Genomic DNA, 14,902 nt, shown 5'->3' with positions numbered 1-14,902 from the left:
ATTAAAAAAAAAAAAAAGATAAAAATAATAATAAGATAAAGATAAAAACTTTGATTAGCTATGGCATTGTGGATAAAAATCTAATACAAATCTTTCTGCTCAGTTGCAGTAGGGCGATTCCACGTGAAAACATCCAATTTTTTTTGAAAATGCAACCTGAAGTCTCAGAATTTGCTGATTTTTGCACCACCCAAAGACTTTAATAAGTTATGAACATCCCCAAAATTTTATCATCTAATTCCTACCCGTTCCAAAGATATAGCTATTTTAACTTTGACATGAACCATCAAAAATCCGCCATTTTGTAAAATGGTTTTAGACATAGTCTCTGTTAGATGTGAGTTGGAAAGCTGAAAATTTGTACCTATACATATTTTGGGCCAAGGAATCCAATGAAATAACTTAAAATATTTAAAAAAGAGCATAACACCTAAAATTAAAACGTTTATCACAATTGCACTGGGGCGAGTCCAATCACAAAAATGCCGATGTAGCTCGATTTTTTTTTTTTTTTTTTTTTTAGAAGTTATCCTAAATAGTTAAGTTATAGTTATTACAAAGAATTGTAGAGTGGTCTTTTCTAAAACAGAAATAAAAACATGGTCAAATCTACTTAAATTTATTACTTAAAAGACAGTTATTTTGATAAATCAAAAGAGATAAAAAAAGGTGGTAACTTGACAGTTTTGTAACTGAAACAGTTTTGACTATATCCAACTGTTCATGTAGTTGTTGTTGACTTGTTGTTTCTGTTTCCTTTGTAATTTTTTAAAATCTGATCCTAAAAAATTAAAGTTTAAAAAGGGGGAGAATTATATCAATAAAGTTGTATGTTGCAAAATATTTTTTTTTTTAGAAGTTGTATTGAATAGTCTAGTTGGAGTTATTACAAAGTATCTGATTGTGGTCTTAACTAAAACAGAAATAAAAACATCGTCAAATATACTTAAATGTATTAATTATAAAACATTATTTTCATTTTTATCAAACAAAGACAAAAACTTGAAAAGAAATAAAAACTCTAAGACAAATAGAGCACTTGAAAAGAAGGTCAAGAAATAAAAGTAATATGAATATTTAATAACTAAAAACTAAAAAAATTAAAATTTATTAGTTATAGTGTTATAATCAATCACATCAATGTTATATGTTCGCCCTGATTTTGTTGTTGGGACATTGATTACTACAATTAAACTCGACAATGGTACCCAACAGATATCATCTCTCTGTGGCCAAATAAAGCTTTGAAAAGGCCCGTGAGGGTGCATAAACTTCATTTGAATATCATTTGTTGTAATATCTATCTCTGTAACCATGCCTACCCACCAAAAGAAATTGTACTTGCATGCAACAAAATTATTTAGTTTTGTTACAATTACAGCATCAGACATTGCTGCTTTTGACAGTATAAATCTGTCTACACCTTGATGCTCGCTTGTTCGTTTAAAACTAATTTCAAAATTTGAAATGGGTATGTAATGGTGGTAACTTCTGGTCCCTGGAACAGTTTTTCCTGTTTCAAATTGCTCCTTTAGTTGCTGTCGCCTTGCTGATACTGTTTCTTTGGTAATTTTATAAAATATGATTGTGTTTATATTGGGGATGCAAAACTCAAGCATATCATCAACTGTCAATATTTGGTTCTCCAATGGTCTTTGTAAACTTGCTCTTGCTGTTGTCCTTTTAATGGTACCACCTATGCCGTCACAAGGGGATTTTCCATGGCTGGTTGCAAAAAATACCCATTCAGCTGTAATCTCGAAATCTTCCTTATGGTGGCATAGATTTATAAAGTTTTTATAATTTTTATAATGAGCAGAACATCCATCTGAAAAATAATAAATTTTATTAATATCCACTAAATATTCTTTAATGTACTCTACAATTTTCTTTTGAAATTCATACACAAAGCATGTATCATGGTCATTGTCATCACTTAAAAAACAGAACGACTTATGCTGAATATTTGGTTTAAAAATTTCCTTAAAATATATAACAACTGGATGTAATGTACATTGTTGTTTATTCCAATGGTAACTTTGTATTTCATCCTGTATTACAAATTGATAGTTCTCAGCAAAATCTGCCAGTATAATACATTCATTTTTACCTAAACTATTTTTAAGCTCTTTCAAATAGCGCATTTGGCATTTAGCAATATATGAATGTGAAGTTAGTTGATTAATGTGAGAAACAACTAGTTCTTTATATTCAAATAAGCTAGCTGTCTGAGTAACTAATTGTGATCTATCAGTACTTTCCCATTGATTAAATTGAATTTCTTCTTCTTCGTCAATTTCACTTAATTTCTCATCTAAAAATTCCTTTAAGTTATCAAAACCTGGACATTTGGCACATCTATGAAACATGCATTCATTATTGCTTGTGTCACATACTAATTTTGACATTAAATCTTTGTATGTAACATTCCATTGGATAGCATTTACAAGCAGTATTGAGTTTTGATGGTGAATACAAACACATACACAGTGTGTACCGCTTGGTCCCACACTAATACACCATTTTGGACGCAAACTACAAAACTTTGAAAATCCGATTTTAAAATTAGGGTATTTACTTTTAAAATCAATATAAAGTTCATGAAGGTTGCACATCAATAATCTTTTTTGTTGTGGAGGACCACCTTTAACTTTAACACAATCTTTTTTACCAGGCATAATTCTAGAATATTCATCTTGTTGAAAAAAATCTTAAACCAAAGCTGTAAGAAAGTCAGGTATATTATGGCCTATTTTTTTATCAGGTATAGCAAGAATCCCATTTTCACTTTTAAGTTTCCTAGCACGTTGTATAAGATGTTCAGAAACTTCAAAGTATTCTGAAGCATATTTTCTAGACCAAGATTCAGGTGTAAGAGTTAATATTTGAATTTTTCTTTTTAATGGCTCAACTTTAAGTTTTTCTTTCATTAAAGTTGTCAATTGATCAAGATCATTTGCTTTTTTTTTTATCTGTATCATGACAGGAAAAAGTTGAAGCTACACTAAAGTTATCTATATTTAATCCATAAGCCATTGCTACTCCTTCTTCCATTTTTGTGTAGGCTTTGGCTAATTTTTGTTTTGCTGTTACAACTCGTTGATGCTTTGCGACACCATGAACTTTAATTGGTGAGACTCCAATTAATATTAAAGAGTTGTCTAAATGTTGTTTATCATCGTTGACAAATGCTACATCACCATCAATTTCACACTCCATTGCATCATCAGAAACTTTATCACACTTTGAAAGAAATTTAACACATGAGCGGCAAAATTTCCATCCTGGTATACAGTCTAGATTTTTAGATTTAAGATTACGAGCCAATTCAAGAGATATGGGTGTTTGACCTAAAATAAAATCATTAATTTTTAATAAACATTCTCTGCTTCTAAATGTAAATATTAGAATATATATATATATATATATATATATATATATATATATATATATATATATATATATATATATACACCTTTAACATTCTTTTTGTGTCTTTTTAAAACATCGCAACACTTATCATTCTTTAATAGAAATATTGGGCCTAAAACCTGCTCATGATGATAACAAATAGTCTTTATCTCTTTGTATAATGTAGTCTCAAGCAAGCCAGACCTCCAAATATAAGTATCTTGAAAATCTTTTTCTAGATTACAAAAATCTTTAAAACCTTTTTTCGTACAAAATATATTTTGTGGCAGTCATCATTTTAAGCTTTTCCGAATCCACAAGATTCCATTTTATCAATATTCTATTATTTATTATTCCTAAAAAAAAATTATAATTTATTCAATTCATGCATGTGGTCAAGGTTGTTCAGGATTAGAAAAGTTTACGTCATTAATGAACATTCATATTTATAAACATTCCTAAATTTAAATTCCTAAAAAATTATAAAACTACTAAGGAAACAGAAACAACAAGTCAAAAATAACTAATTGAACAGTTGGATAGAACCAAAACTGTTTCAGCTACAAAACTGTCAATTACCACCTTTTTTTATCTCTTTTGATTTATCAAAATAACTGTCTTTTAAGTAATAAATTTAAGTAGATTTGACCATGTTTTTATTTCTGTTTTAGAAAAGACCACTCTACAATTCTTTTTAATAACTATAACTTAACTATTCAGGATAACTTCTAAAAAAAAAAAAAAAAAGAAAATCGAGCTACATCGGCATTTTTGTGATTGGACTCGCCCCAGTGCAATTGTGATAAACGTTTTAATTTTAGGTGTTATGCTCTTTTTTAAATATTTTAAGTTATTTCATTGGATTCCTTGGCCCAAAATATGTATAGGTACAAATTTTCAGCTTTCCAACTCACATCTAACAGAGACTGTCCAAAACCATTTTACAAAATGGCGGATTTTTGATGGTTCATGTCAAAGTTAAAATAGCTATATTTTTGGAACGGGTTGGAGTTAGATGATAAAATTTTGGGGATGTTCATAACTTATTAAAATCTTTGAGTGGTGCAAAAATCAGCAAATTCTGAGACTTAGGGTTGCATGCCCTGGATGTTTTCACGTGGAATTGCCCAGTAGTTAAATAGTTCTTTTTAATTAAAGATCTTTTAAGTTGCAATTATAATTGTGTTCCGTAAGTTCGGACAGCATCAGTAGATGAGTTGCATTAACTTTTGGTTACTTTAAATTTTGTGCTCTGAATAAGTTATTAAAATTAAAAGTTTATTTAAAGAATGGTGATATCAAAATAAATCTCTAACAAACCAGTAATATATTACAGTAATATTTTTTATACATAACATATATATTTTTTATTATTAAAAAAAGTAATTACTGATGAAAATTGTGTCGATATTATAGTTAGTTTATAGTGTTTTCTTTTTTTAGAGTTAATATAAATATAAAGTTAACCTAAGATGTTTTTATTAATGTGGAATAACAAAATATATAAACAATACTACGTTCTTTGGGCAAATTCAATTTTAATTAAATAAAAATTTGTTTCTATCGAAAAAAAAGTTTGAAAATAATTTATTTCTTGCTAAACAAAAAGTAGTTGCAAGAATAAAAATGTTTTTTAATTGTTTGTTTGTTTTGATTTTATGGCGTTTTTTTTTTTTTAATAGCCTTCTATTTTTTCGGCAAAAATGCGGAATGTACTTTAAGTACTTTAGGTAAGCCATGGTTATACCTTATTTTCTTATATCTAATATATCCTATTAAAAATCTTATTCTATCTACTGATGTTATATTTAAATACTTTGAATAATAACTACGTATTTATCTTTTTAATTGTTTTTATTGTATATTCACTATGGCTACGTATAAGTAAACCCCTTCTAACTTTTTTTTCTTTTTTTTGAAAAAACTTAATATTTAAAACAGTTCGATAAATTAATATTTAATAAAACGTCGCAACCAACCAACGTTTGCAAATAACTGATGCACCATGGTAGAAACAATTAGCATAATGTTTCACCCATAAAGAATATTTTATGACATCAGCATAGGTAGGCAGCTCAACGCCTGAAAACTATTTTGACTGCTTAAAAACAGGATAATCAACCATTTTTCAAGTCATTGTTTTAGGTCAAAGAAAAGCAACTGTATTTTTTCCTTAGAAATAAAAAATAATAACTACAAAATTAAATTTATGAAACGCATTTAAATGAAACTATCTTGTTAAGCAAAACAATCGCATTAAACGAAACAATCATATTAATATTAGTTAAAACTAGACACTAGATAATCGGTGTCTTGTAAGTCAATACCGAGAAGGATGGCCACGTATTTTGTGATATCGCCTATATAGTAATAAGGTCACCATCAGTATCGGTTCCATACCACACGATACCGATTATAAAAAGAATCGCATTGTATTAAATATAGTCACGATTAGGAAAAAAAATTAAAAAGCGATCTTTGGATTTATTATTAACAAAATACAAGTAAGATTTCATTTTAGAAGTTTGGTTAACAATGTTATAAGAGGCATAACGAATGATGATTCGTTTACTTTAGTTGTTGAATGTTGAACACAGAACGAAAGACTATACCAGAAAGCACCTCGATACCATGCGAGATTTAATCGAAGTAATAATACCAGATAAGAAAATAAAATTTAGAAGCAATACCATACAACTAATTAAATTAAAACAACGGATAACAATCCAAATTACGGAAGCGATACCACACAATTAATTAAATTAACGTTGCGATACTATTTGAAACACTAAATTATAAATATAATGTGATACATACCACACAATCCTTGAGTAGTTTATTATACTATAAGAGTTAATTATAAAGGGGGAAAATGAGACATCTCATCTAATTAGGAAAGGTCCCTAATTGACGTTATCTAAAATAAACAATGAGATTTGCCCCCTCTATTTAGCAAATATAGTTTTGTCTTCCTGCATGTGATAAAAACCACATTTTTGAAAAGTACTTCAAAAAAAACGATTTTTCGAGAGGTGAAGTGGGACAAAGAAAATTAATTAATCTCCTATTTCTCTCATACCCCTTTTGTGTAAATATTTTGTGGAAATCTCTTAAATATTGCACTTGTCTCAGAAACAAAAGATTCCATGGTTCAAACCCCACCTCTGGGCAAGTTTTGCGACATCGATTAGGAAGGAGGCGTAAACTTCCAATTAAATGGTCATCCGCGGTGCTCTGTGAGAAGACCATAAGAAATTCTTGGGGGCACCTAAATAAAATTTAAAAAAATATATACATTTTGGTGAAGATTACGTGGTTTACGAATTTAATAGTTTTCAATTAACTACTTTTGGTATAATGTTGTCAATTTGCTAGTATCTTGTTTCATTTCACCCCATGGCTTTCCCACTTTACCCCAATAGCACAGTTCCTCAAAATCAAAAATAGTACATCGTAAAGTTTATACTTTATAATAACCTGCTGTCAATCTTAGGCGATGGAATCATTGAAATGATGCTTTATTTATTAAAACTTGTTTGGTAAAGTTAGATAAAAAATGTTGAGAATGATGTTAAAATTATTCTACAAATATTTTTTAATGTCCTACTTCTTCCCAATCTCCCCTACAAATCAGTTATTATCTAAACTTACTATTTCAAATTACTAATTGTTTATAAAAATAGAGTACAAGTTCTTGTGAAGACCCGAGCTGCAATCAGGGTCTGACTGGCGAGGGAGGTTGGGGTATTTCCCCCCGGACCCCTTCTATGTCTAAAGGTCCTGGGCCTCTCTATAAATCAAGATACACAAATAAAACACACAAAAATACAAATTAATAATAACTAATTATTGTAAATAAACATCAATTTTTATTTTCCTATACCCTTTTAAATAAAAAACTCTGTGATTAAGGGTTTAACGTATTTTTGCTAAATTTTTTGCTACCTATAAGGGCCCCATCTATGTCTCCCCGGGCCTCCTAGTGCAAGTCCAACCCTGGCTGCAATACCAAATAATACTATCGGTATCAAACGGTACCAACATAACCGATACTTTCAATAACAGTATCGCGTGATCTCAATATCGATATTGTAAGGTATCGCACAGATACCAGATGATAAATCAAGACTAGATACCGATTATCTAGTGTTTATTTATAGCCTTATCGTTGTTTTTTTAGTAATTTAATAACTTTACTTTTTTTTTTAAGATAACTTCTTGAGGTTCCGCTTGGACCTAACATTGTTGAAGAGTTCTATTATATTAATTTAATTTTCTAAACTGTGTCACCCTGGGACTCAAAAAAAGTCATCCTTTGAGTCACCCTGGGACTCAAAGGATGATTTAAAAAAAAATTACTAATTTTATCAAATGAAATTTTTTGTTTAAAAAAAAAATAACCTTTAAAGTCTTTTAAAAAAAAATGTGTTCAAAAAAATGTGTTTAAAAAAAAATAGCGAAAATGTACCTAAATTTAGGTACATTTTCGCTATATTTTTTTAAATAAAAAATAGTTTTAAAACTATTGGAAAAATTCTGTTGAAAACGGGGGTTTATAAACGCAAAAAGTGATGATATGCTTTTTTTTATCTTATAAAATGCGTATCTTCAAATCCATTTGTATTTTTTTTTTACTTTACTGTTATAACTCAGGAATATTTAACTTTTAGCGTAAAATGTGCTATTCGTTTAATATAAGTTGATTTTAGGAGGATTTTTTTTTAATTTTATTTTGTAGGAGGATGTCTTCTATAAAATCTATTGATTTATACAACTATTTAGTGATAAAAAACGAAAACACGATCGATACTTATCGAATACTTTAAAAAAAAAAAAACACCTGTTTTTTGTCAGATGTTTTTTACTTTTTCTAAAGTTATATCAACAAAATAATATTTTAATTTTATTAAATAAAAACAATAGAAACGAAATATTTTAATGGAACGAAATAGAAAAATTTAATCAAAAGAAGCAGAATGCAATATTATACAAAATATTTGAATATTTTATTTTGTTCCATTAAAATATTTCTAAAATTTTATCTAAAAGCATTAAATTTTTTTTTTTTGCAATTCGCGTTTTTAGTTCGAAAGTAAATAACCCAAAATTTACTTTTAAATAATGAACAAATATAAATCTTTGGAGTTTTTAAGACATTAGTAAATAATTAAAAAGGTTCGGAATTTTATTAATAAACAAAAATTATAAGTTTTAAAATAAAAACAAAAAAGTTTAATGTACATTTTAACAACACAACCAAGAACTGATGTTGTTTACAACACTAAAATTTATTGTTTTTATAATATGAATAAAGGTGAACTTACTTGATTTTAATCGCAGATGGCCATCTTTGTTGCATTGAATATTTGCACAGAATAATGATTTTTGTAACCCCTTATTTTTAAATGTGGCTCTAATAATATGATTTATTCAATGTTGCAAAATGAAAAAAAAAAATATCGAACCAATAAAATGGAAAAAAAGATAATAAAAACAGATGTTTACTCAGTCACTGGGGTGCTATAGTAAAAAAAGAATAAAAACGTAAAGAATTCAAAAACATTTGTCTTATCAAAACTTTTATATCTAATTATCTTATAACAATGAGAGAGAAAGAGGAAAAGTAATGTAGAACTTTTTATGTTTATTGCAAAGATGCAACCCTATGGAAACCATGAAAGACAAATTCCTTTTTAAACCCTACAATGTAAGGAGGTATACTTTTATTCTCAGTTAAAATGCATAAATTAAAAATATTTTTCAGTGTAAATTTGTTTTAAGACAAAATTATTACTATTTATATTATATGTTCTATCAATCTTTGATGAAGTATTACTTCAAAGCATATTTTTACCTGTTAAAATTAACTCTTTACATATCCTAACATTAGCGCACAAGATTGATGGTGCGCCGAAAACTAAGGCAATTAGCGATAGTGCAAGGCCGTAGACAACTTTTTTTGATGTTTGTGCTAAGCAACTTTGAAATATGAAGAAAACTCCATACTTGAATATCTTCATATGTATGAGGAGTGAGGATGCTATGCAAAAAATTCGTCGACGAATTTCAAATTTGATTCAATAATCTCTTGTTGTTCGGCTTTTATGACCATATAAAGTTTACAGCCCCCCCTCAATTTGAGGGGGTGTAAACTTTATAAACTCATAAAAGCCGAACAAGAGATTATTGAATCAAATTTGAAATTCGTTGATGAATATAAATTAAGTTTAAGATTAAAAAAAAATAGCACATTTGACTCATTGCCCTCCTATTTGGGGCTGGGTGAGGGGGCCAACGTTTTAGAGTATTTGTTGTTCCCAGTCTCCAATCACCGCAATTTTTTACATAGCTACCTTACACAATTTACATTACCAACTTAGCACAACAAGAAAAAGTCCTGTTTTTTTTTTTTTTTTCTGTTTAACAATGAATATTCAACATATATATACAAGAAAAAATAAAAATATGTCCGTAGAAACAAAGAAGACATTTCTTCTTTGTTTCTACGGACATATTTTTATAAAGATAATTTCTTGATATCATTGTTAGTAAGAAATATATTTGTATCATCAGCAAACATGACTGAATTAAATTTTAAAGATGCATTGCAAAAATCATTTGTATAAATTAAAAATAGAAGTGAAACAAGGATAGATCCTTGGGGGACTCCACATAAAACATTTAAAACTCCAGATTGTATATTACACACGTATTGTTTTCTATTGGTAAGATAACTTTTAATCCAATTGTAAGTTTTATTAATTATACCATAGTGCTTTAGTTTATCTAATAGGATGCAATGGTCAACTGTGTCAAAAGCTTTTGATAAGTCAATAAATACTCCTAGAGTAAACTTGTTTTGTTTAAAACCATCAGTTATTTGATTAACTAATTTAATGATTGCATGCTCTGTTGAGAGGTTTTTTTGAAATCCAAGCTGGTTTGGGCAAAAATAATATGTTTTTAGTGAGGTGGTTATAGACTCTATTATGAATTACACGTTCGAAAAGTTTTGAAAATACAGAAAGTATTGATATAGGTCTATAATTGGTTATGTCTGAATGTTCATTGCATTTAAAAATAGGAATTACTTTTGCTAATTTAGGTACATCAGGGATAATCCCCGATATTATAGATAGCTTAAGTATATGGATCAGAGGTCTGCTTAGACTGATTTTATTGAAGTTAACTAAATCGCTAGTTATTTCATCAAACTATGGTGCTTTCTTTTTTTTAAAGAGGAAAAGGCTTCTTCGAATTCTTTATAGCTGAATTCATTATCATACATGGTAGCGTTATTTGCGGGTTTTAGGTAGTTTTTAAATGAATCAGATGTTGGACTTATTTTATTAGCGAGGTTAGGACCAATATTCATAAAATATTTTTTAAATTCTTCCGAGATTTTTTTTTTACAGAATATGTCAGTGTTGTTAATATTAATTCTTTTTGGTAAAGAAGTTAAATTTATTTTTCTCCTTCCCATTATCTCATTAATGATGGACCACGTTTTCTTATTATCAGATTTGCATTTAATGATTTGATTTCTGTAGTATTTATTTTTAGCCTTTTTGATAAGATTTTGGTAAAAATATTTATAATTTTTGTAGTTTATCTCATTTTCAGTGTTTTAATTTTTAAAAATTTATTATAGAGTTTTTGCTTCTTTTTTGAGCATTTTATCAGTGATTTATCCATCCACGGATTGTCAACTGCTTTTGTCTTAATTTGTATGTTCTCTTAAGGACAGGTTTCATTAAAGCAATCTAAGAATATATCTAAAAAATTATTAAAAGCTTCGTTAGTGTCATGACATCTATACACGTTGGACCACGTTTCTTGTTTTAGTCTAATCGATAATTCATTTGTATTACTTGTTTTAAGATTGCGTGTTTTCAAATTTATAACTTTTGGTTCACAATCAGACATGGCTTTGAAATTTCTTACTTATATAAATATTGGAAAGTGATCGCTAATATCAGTCATAAATATCCCGCTTTCAAATTCCATTTCCAGGTAATTATTAATTAAAATATTGTCAATTGCCGTTGCCGAGGTTTTTGACACTCGTGTTGGCTTATTAATTGCTGACTAGACATTAAATTTAAGAAGCATATCAAAAAAGTTTTTTGTTTTCGGAGACTTTTAACGATTACGATTATTTTTACAATTTTTTACGATTACGACTTTTTACGATTTACGATTATTTTTACGAGACGTAAAAATAATCGTAAATGTCAGATGTGACATTTTAACCATTAACAGAGTTGGATTAAGTACAGAAGTGTATTCTGGGTACAGCACATCTGGGTATTTGAACTCAGGATGTTCTTGATATTTTTATCATTTCTATTGTTGGTCAATTAACACTTAAATTTTGGCAAAATCAAATTAATATTAGACACTAACAATAATCAAAACCAGATTTTATTTTATTTTTTCACCCAGTAAGGTTGAAACCATAAGGGAAAACAGTTAATCATATGTTTTTTTGATTTGTGATTTAGAAATTATCAGTTTGTATTATAGTAAGGACTTATGTATCAGTAGTCACAAGGAAAAAATAAAATTGCGTAGTATTATATCATGATATAAAAGATTTCCTTTTGATAAATTCGTTTTAGTTTTCTTACTAGTATTCTAGCACTTGCATCACGAATTTGTTGTATTCCAGTAAAGTAACATTTTTTTGGAAGAAGAGACCCAACTCACTAGTCAACAAGGTCTACATTTGACGACTCACTTCGTTAAAAGGTCTACGTTGTCACCCTCCTCCCCTCTTCCTTCATCGGCCTTACACAAAGTTTAATGCTTTATATTCTTCTGAGTTTTACTATGTTTAATCTATTTTCGGATTTTATTTTCTTTCTGGTTGTTAAATTGCTTCAAGAAGACTTTATAGGTTCGTCAAAAAGCATTCAATAAAGTATTCAATGAGGAAAATTTCGTTATCTTTCTCACAATGTTGCTTTTACAACTGAAGCAGGTATTATAATTATTAAGTTAGGGTTTTAACCAGTGCCCTACGACTGGTCAGGTTCTTTACGACATAATTACGGCTTTACGACTTAACGACTTTATGACTTTATGACTTTACGATTTTACGAATTCCGATTTCCGACTTACAACTTACAACTTGTGACTTACAACTTACGACTTACGACTGATTAGATTCTAACCAGTGCGCTACGACAGATTAGATTAGATAAGAACCTCGGATATTATAATTAAGTTAGCATTCTAACCGGTGCGCTACGACTACTACTGATTCCTCGTGGCTTATTGAATACTGATTCTTTTAGAATAAAGTTTGGTAATAACATGGCCTGTCATATTTAAAAAAGGTATTGAACCACGGTAGTAATATCAAGGATAATGTTATACACGGTGATAATACTACCATGGTCTAGGTATTAGGAGATGAGAGTAAAATCCGCAATGTGATCACGCAATGTGGCTGTTATACCAACAAAAACACTGTTTGGTTTATTAACACACTTAATGATTTTGTAGTTATGTTAGTTTTATAGTAAACTTGTGTTAACTTGTTATTTATTTTTGTAATTAGAGAGTATTATTTTCGAGTTTATCAAAACAAGATCGCAAGCTTTGGCTTTTAAAACAGTTTTCACTATTTGAACAAGAAATTCAAAATTTCATTGAAGAGAAAAATGGGTTGGTTGAACAACTCTACAAAAGATTAAAAAAAGTTACCCAACGATGGGCTTTTTGGAATCACAAAAATTTTGGACCAGTAGTTTCGAGAGAGTAATATTTTAAATTTTTGTTATTTCTCTTAATTATCTTTATAAATTAGTCTTAAATAATGAGCTTTAGATTAAAAATTTTTAATATTCTTTTTAAAAAGTACATTACATTGATTGATTGAAAATTTTTTTTCTTGTTTTTCTTTTTTTGAAAATTGTTTTTCTTTTGTCATACATGACTTTTCTTTAAGTTTACTAATTGAAAAATGATTTTATTATTTTCATTTTTTTGTTGAAATTTCCAAAATTGTGTTTTTTTTTAACAAACAAACTATTGCAACAGACAAGTACGTCATCTTCGCTCTTGGGATATACAAAACCAACCTAAATTAGAACATAAGGATAATATAACGGACGCGTTGGAAAGGTTTGAGTGCTATTGTAAAAAGTCTTTCCTTCTTTTGAGAGGCTTTCGTGAACATATTTATACTCCGCTATGTGATTATCTCTATATAGAAAATGCATTAATTGATGCCGAGGAAAACCGTAAACCTCTTGATAAGTATCTGACAAGATGGGAACATTTACTTCAGAACAACAATTTTAACAAAAAAACACTCACGAAGCAAAGTTTGAAATTTCTCAATATCAACTTACCTATGAGAAAAACTGAAAACGATTTAGTATTAAGACTTATTCCGGATTTAATTGAATCAAAGTTACAAGTGCTGAATGGTGCGCGTAGATCATTAGGAGATAAAACAACAAACTTTGATAGAAGTGTCACTTACATACTGCCGCCGTTGTTACAAAAAGAAACTGCTGATACTGTGTCAACCAGTCCATTTAAATACCAACAAACTATCCAATTAATCCCACAGTGCAATGAAAACTGCTGTAATCCATCAAATTTTCAACAGTTAACTGAGGAGTTAGATTACACTAGGCAACGTTGTGTTATGTTGGAAGCTGAAGTCGAATCTTTAAAGAGTGATTGTAAAAAATTAGAGGAACAACTTGAAAGTTCGCTGAATACAAACATATCATCAAAGTTCTGCAATACAAAAGTAGAAAATATCTTAACATACAAAGAGAGCCAACCAAAGCAATTTAATCAATGTGATGATGAATCATATTGCATTGCAAATGAATTAGCTCGATTCAAAGCTTCTTATAGCTCTCAGAAAATGAAGTACATAAATGCGAAAAAGAAAATTAAAATTTTAAACAAACAGCTGGACTTATTTAGTTACCGCATATCAAATATGGTAAAAAATCATCAAGAAAGAAATCCCAACATTTATGCAGACTCTCATATACCTCTTAAAATAAATAACAAGCAAGATAATAAAATTTATAATTTACAAAAGCAATGTCTACACTTTAATAATGATTGTGATAAAATTATGGCACATAGCAATAAAAATGTTGCGTCTAACGGACCGGACACAGCTTTTGAAAAAAGACACACACATAACTTACAGATAACAAAGGAGCAGTGTCAAATAACCAAAGATGAAACGATTCACATTAAAAAAAAAGGGGAACATGAAGCCAAAAATTCAACTGAGAATCGATCAAAAAACAACTTATTATATAAAGAAAATCCGAGTAAAAATAATAAAACAACAACTACTGATTCGACAAAGTTGAATGAAAGTAACGAATTTGGTTCAAACAGTTTAAAAGAAAGTATGTTCCCTAACATTAACCTTTTAAAAAAAATGTAACAGAAATATTATAGAGAAAGTATGTATGTATACAACAATAAATATAACTTTCACATA

The 14,902-nt window shown here is 28.7% G+C and overlaps 2 protein-coding genes across 3 annotated transcripts; one reads left to right on the top strand and one right to left on the bottom strand.

Annotated features, from left to right (window-relative positions):
• Positions 1 to 947: 947 nt before the first annotated feature.
• Positions 948 to 3,769, bottom strand: LOC136078216 (uncharacterized). 2 transcript variants are annotated; one of them, XM_065793472.1, is made up of 2 exons: positions 3,476 to 3,769; positions 948 to 3,350 (listed from the first exon to the last, which is right to left on the bottom strand). In XM_065793472.1, exon 2 carries the CDS (start codon positions 2,676 to 2,678, stop codon positions 1,101 to 1,103), a length of 1,578 nt encoding a protein of 525 aa, XP_065649544.1. In that variant the 5' UTR covers positions 2,679 to 3,350; positions 3,476 to 3,769; the 3' UTR covers positions 948 to 1,100. The 2 variants fall into 2 exon arrangements, with proteins under 2 accessions (XP_065649544.1, XP_065649545.1); XM_065793473.1 differs by having other exon boundaries at positions 3,552 to 3,769.
• Positions 3,770 to 8,956: 5,187 nt separating this feature from the next.
• Positions 8,957 to 14,878, top strand: LOC100202639 (origin recognition complex subunit 1). The gene is made up of 3 exons (XM_065793471.1): positions 8,957 to 9,118; positions 12,977 to 13,176; positions 13,459 to 14,878. The coding sequence occupies exons 1-3, from the start codon at positions 9,077 to 9,079 to the stop codon at positions 14,843 to 14,845; spliced, it is 1,629 nt and encodes a 542-aa protein (XP_065649543.1). The 5' UTR covers positions 8,957 to 9,076; the 3' UTR covers positions 14,846 to 14,878.
• The last annotated feature ends 24 nt before the right edge of the window (positions 14,879 to 14,902 follow it).

This window comes from Hydra vulgaris, chromosome 03, assembly GCF_038396675.1.
Source record: "Hydra vulgaris chromosome 03, alternate assembly HydraT2T_AEP".
Classification (NCBI taxonomy): Eukaryota; Metazoa; Cnidaria; class Hydrozoa; order Anthoathecata; family Hydridae; genus Hydra; species Hydra vulgaris.
Note: the sequence above shows the minus strand (reverse complement) of the source record. Positions and strands in the feature narration are given on the sequence as shown.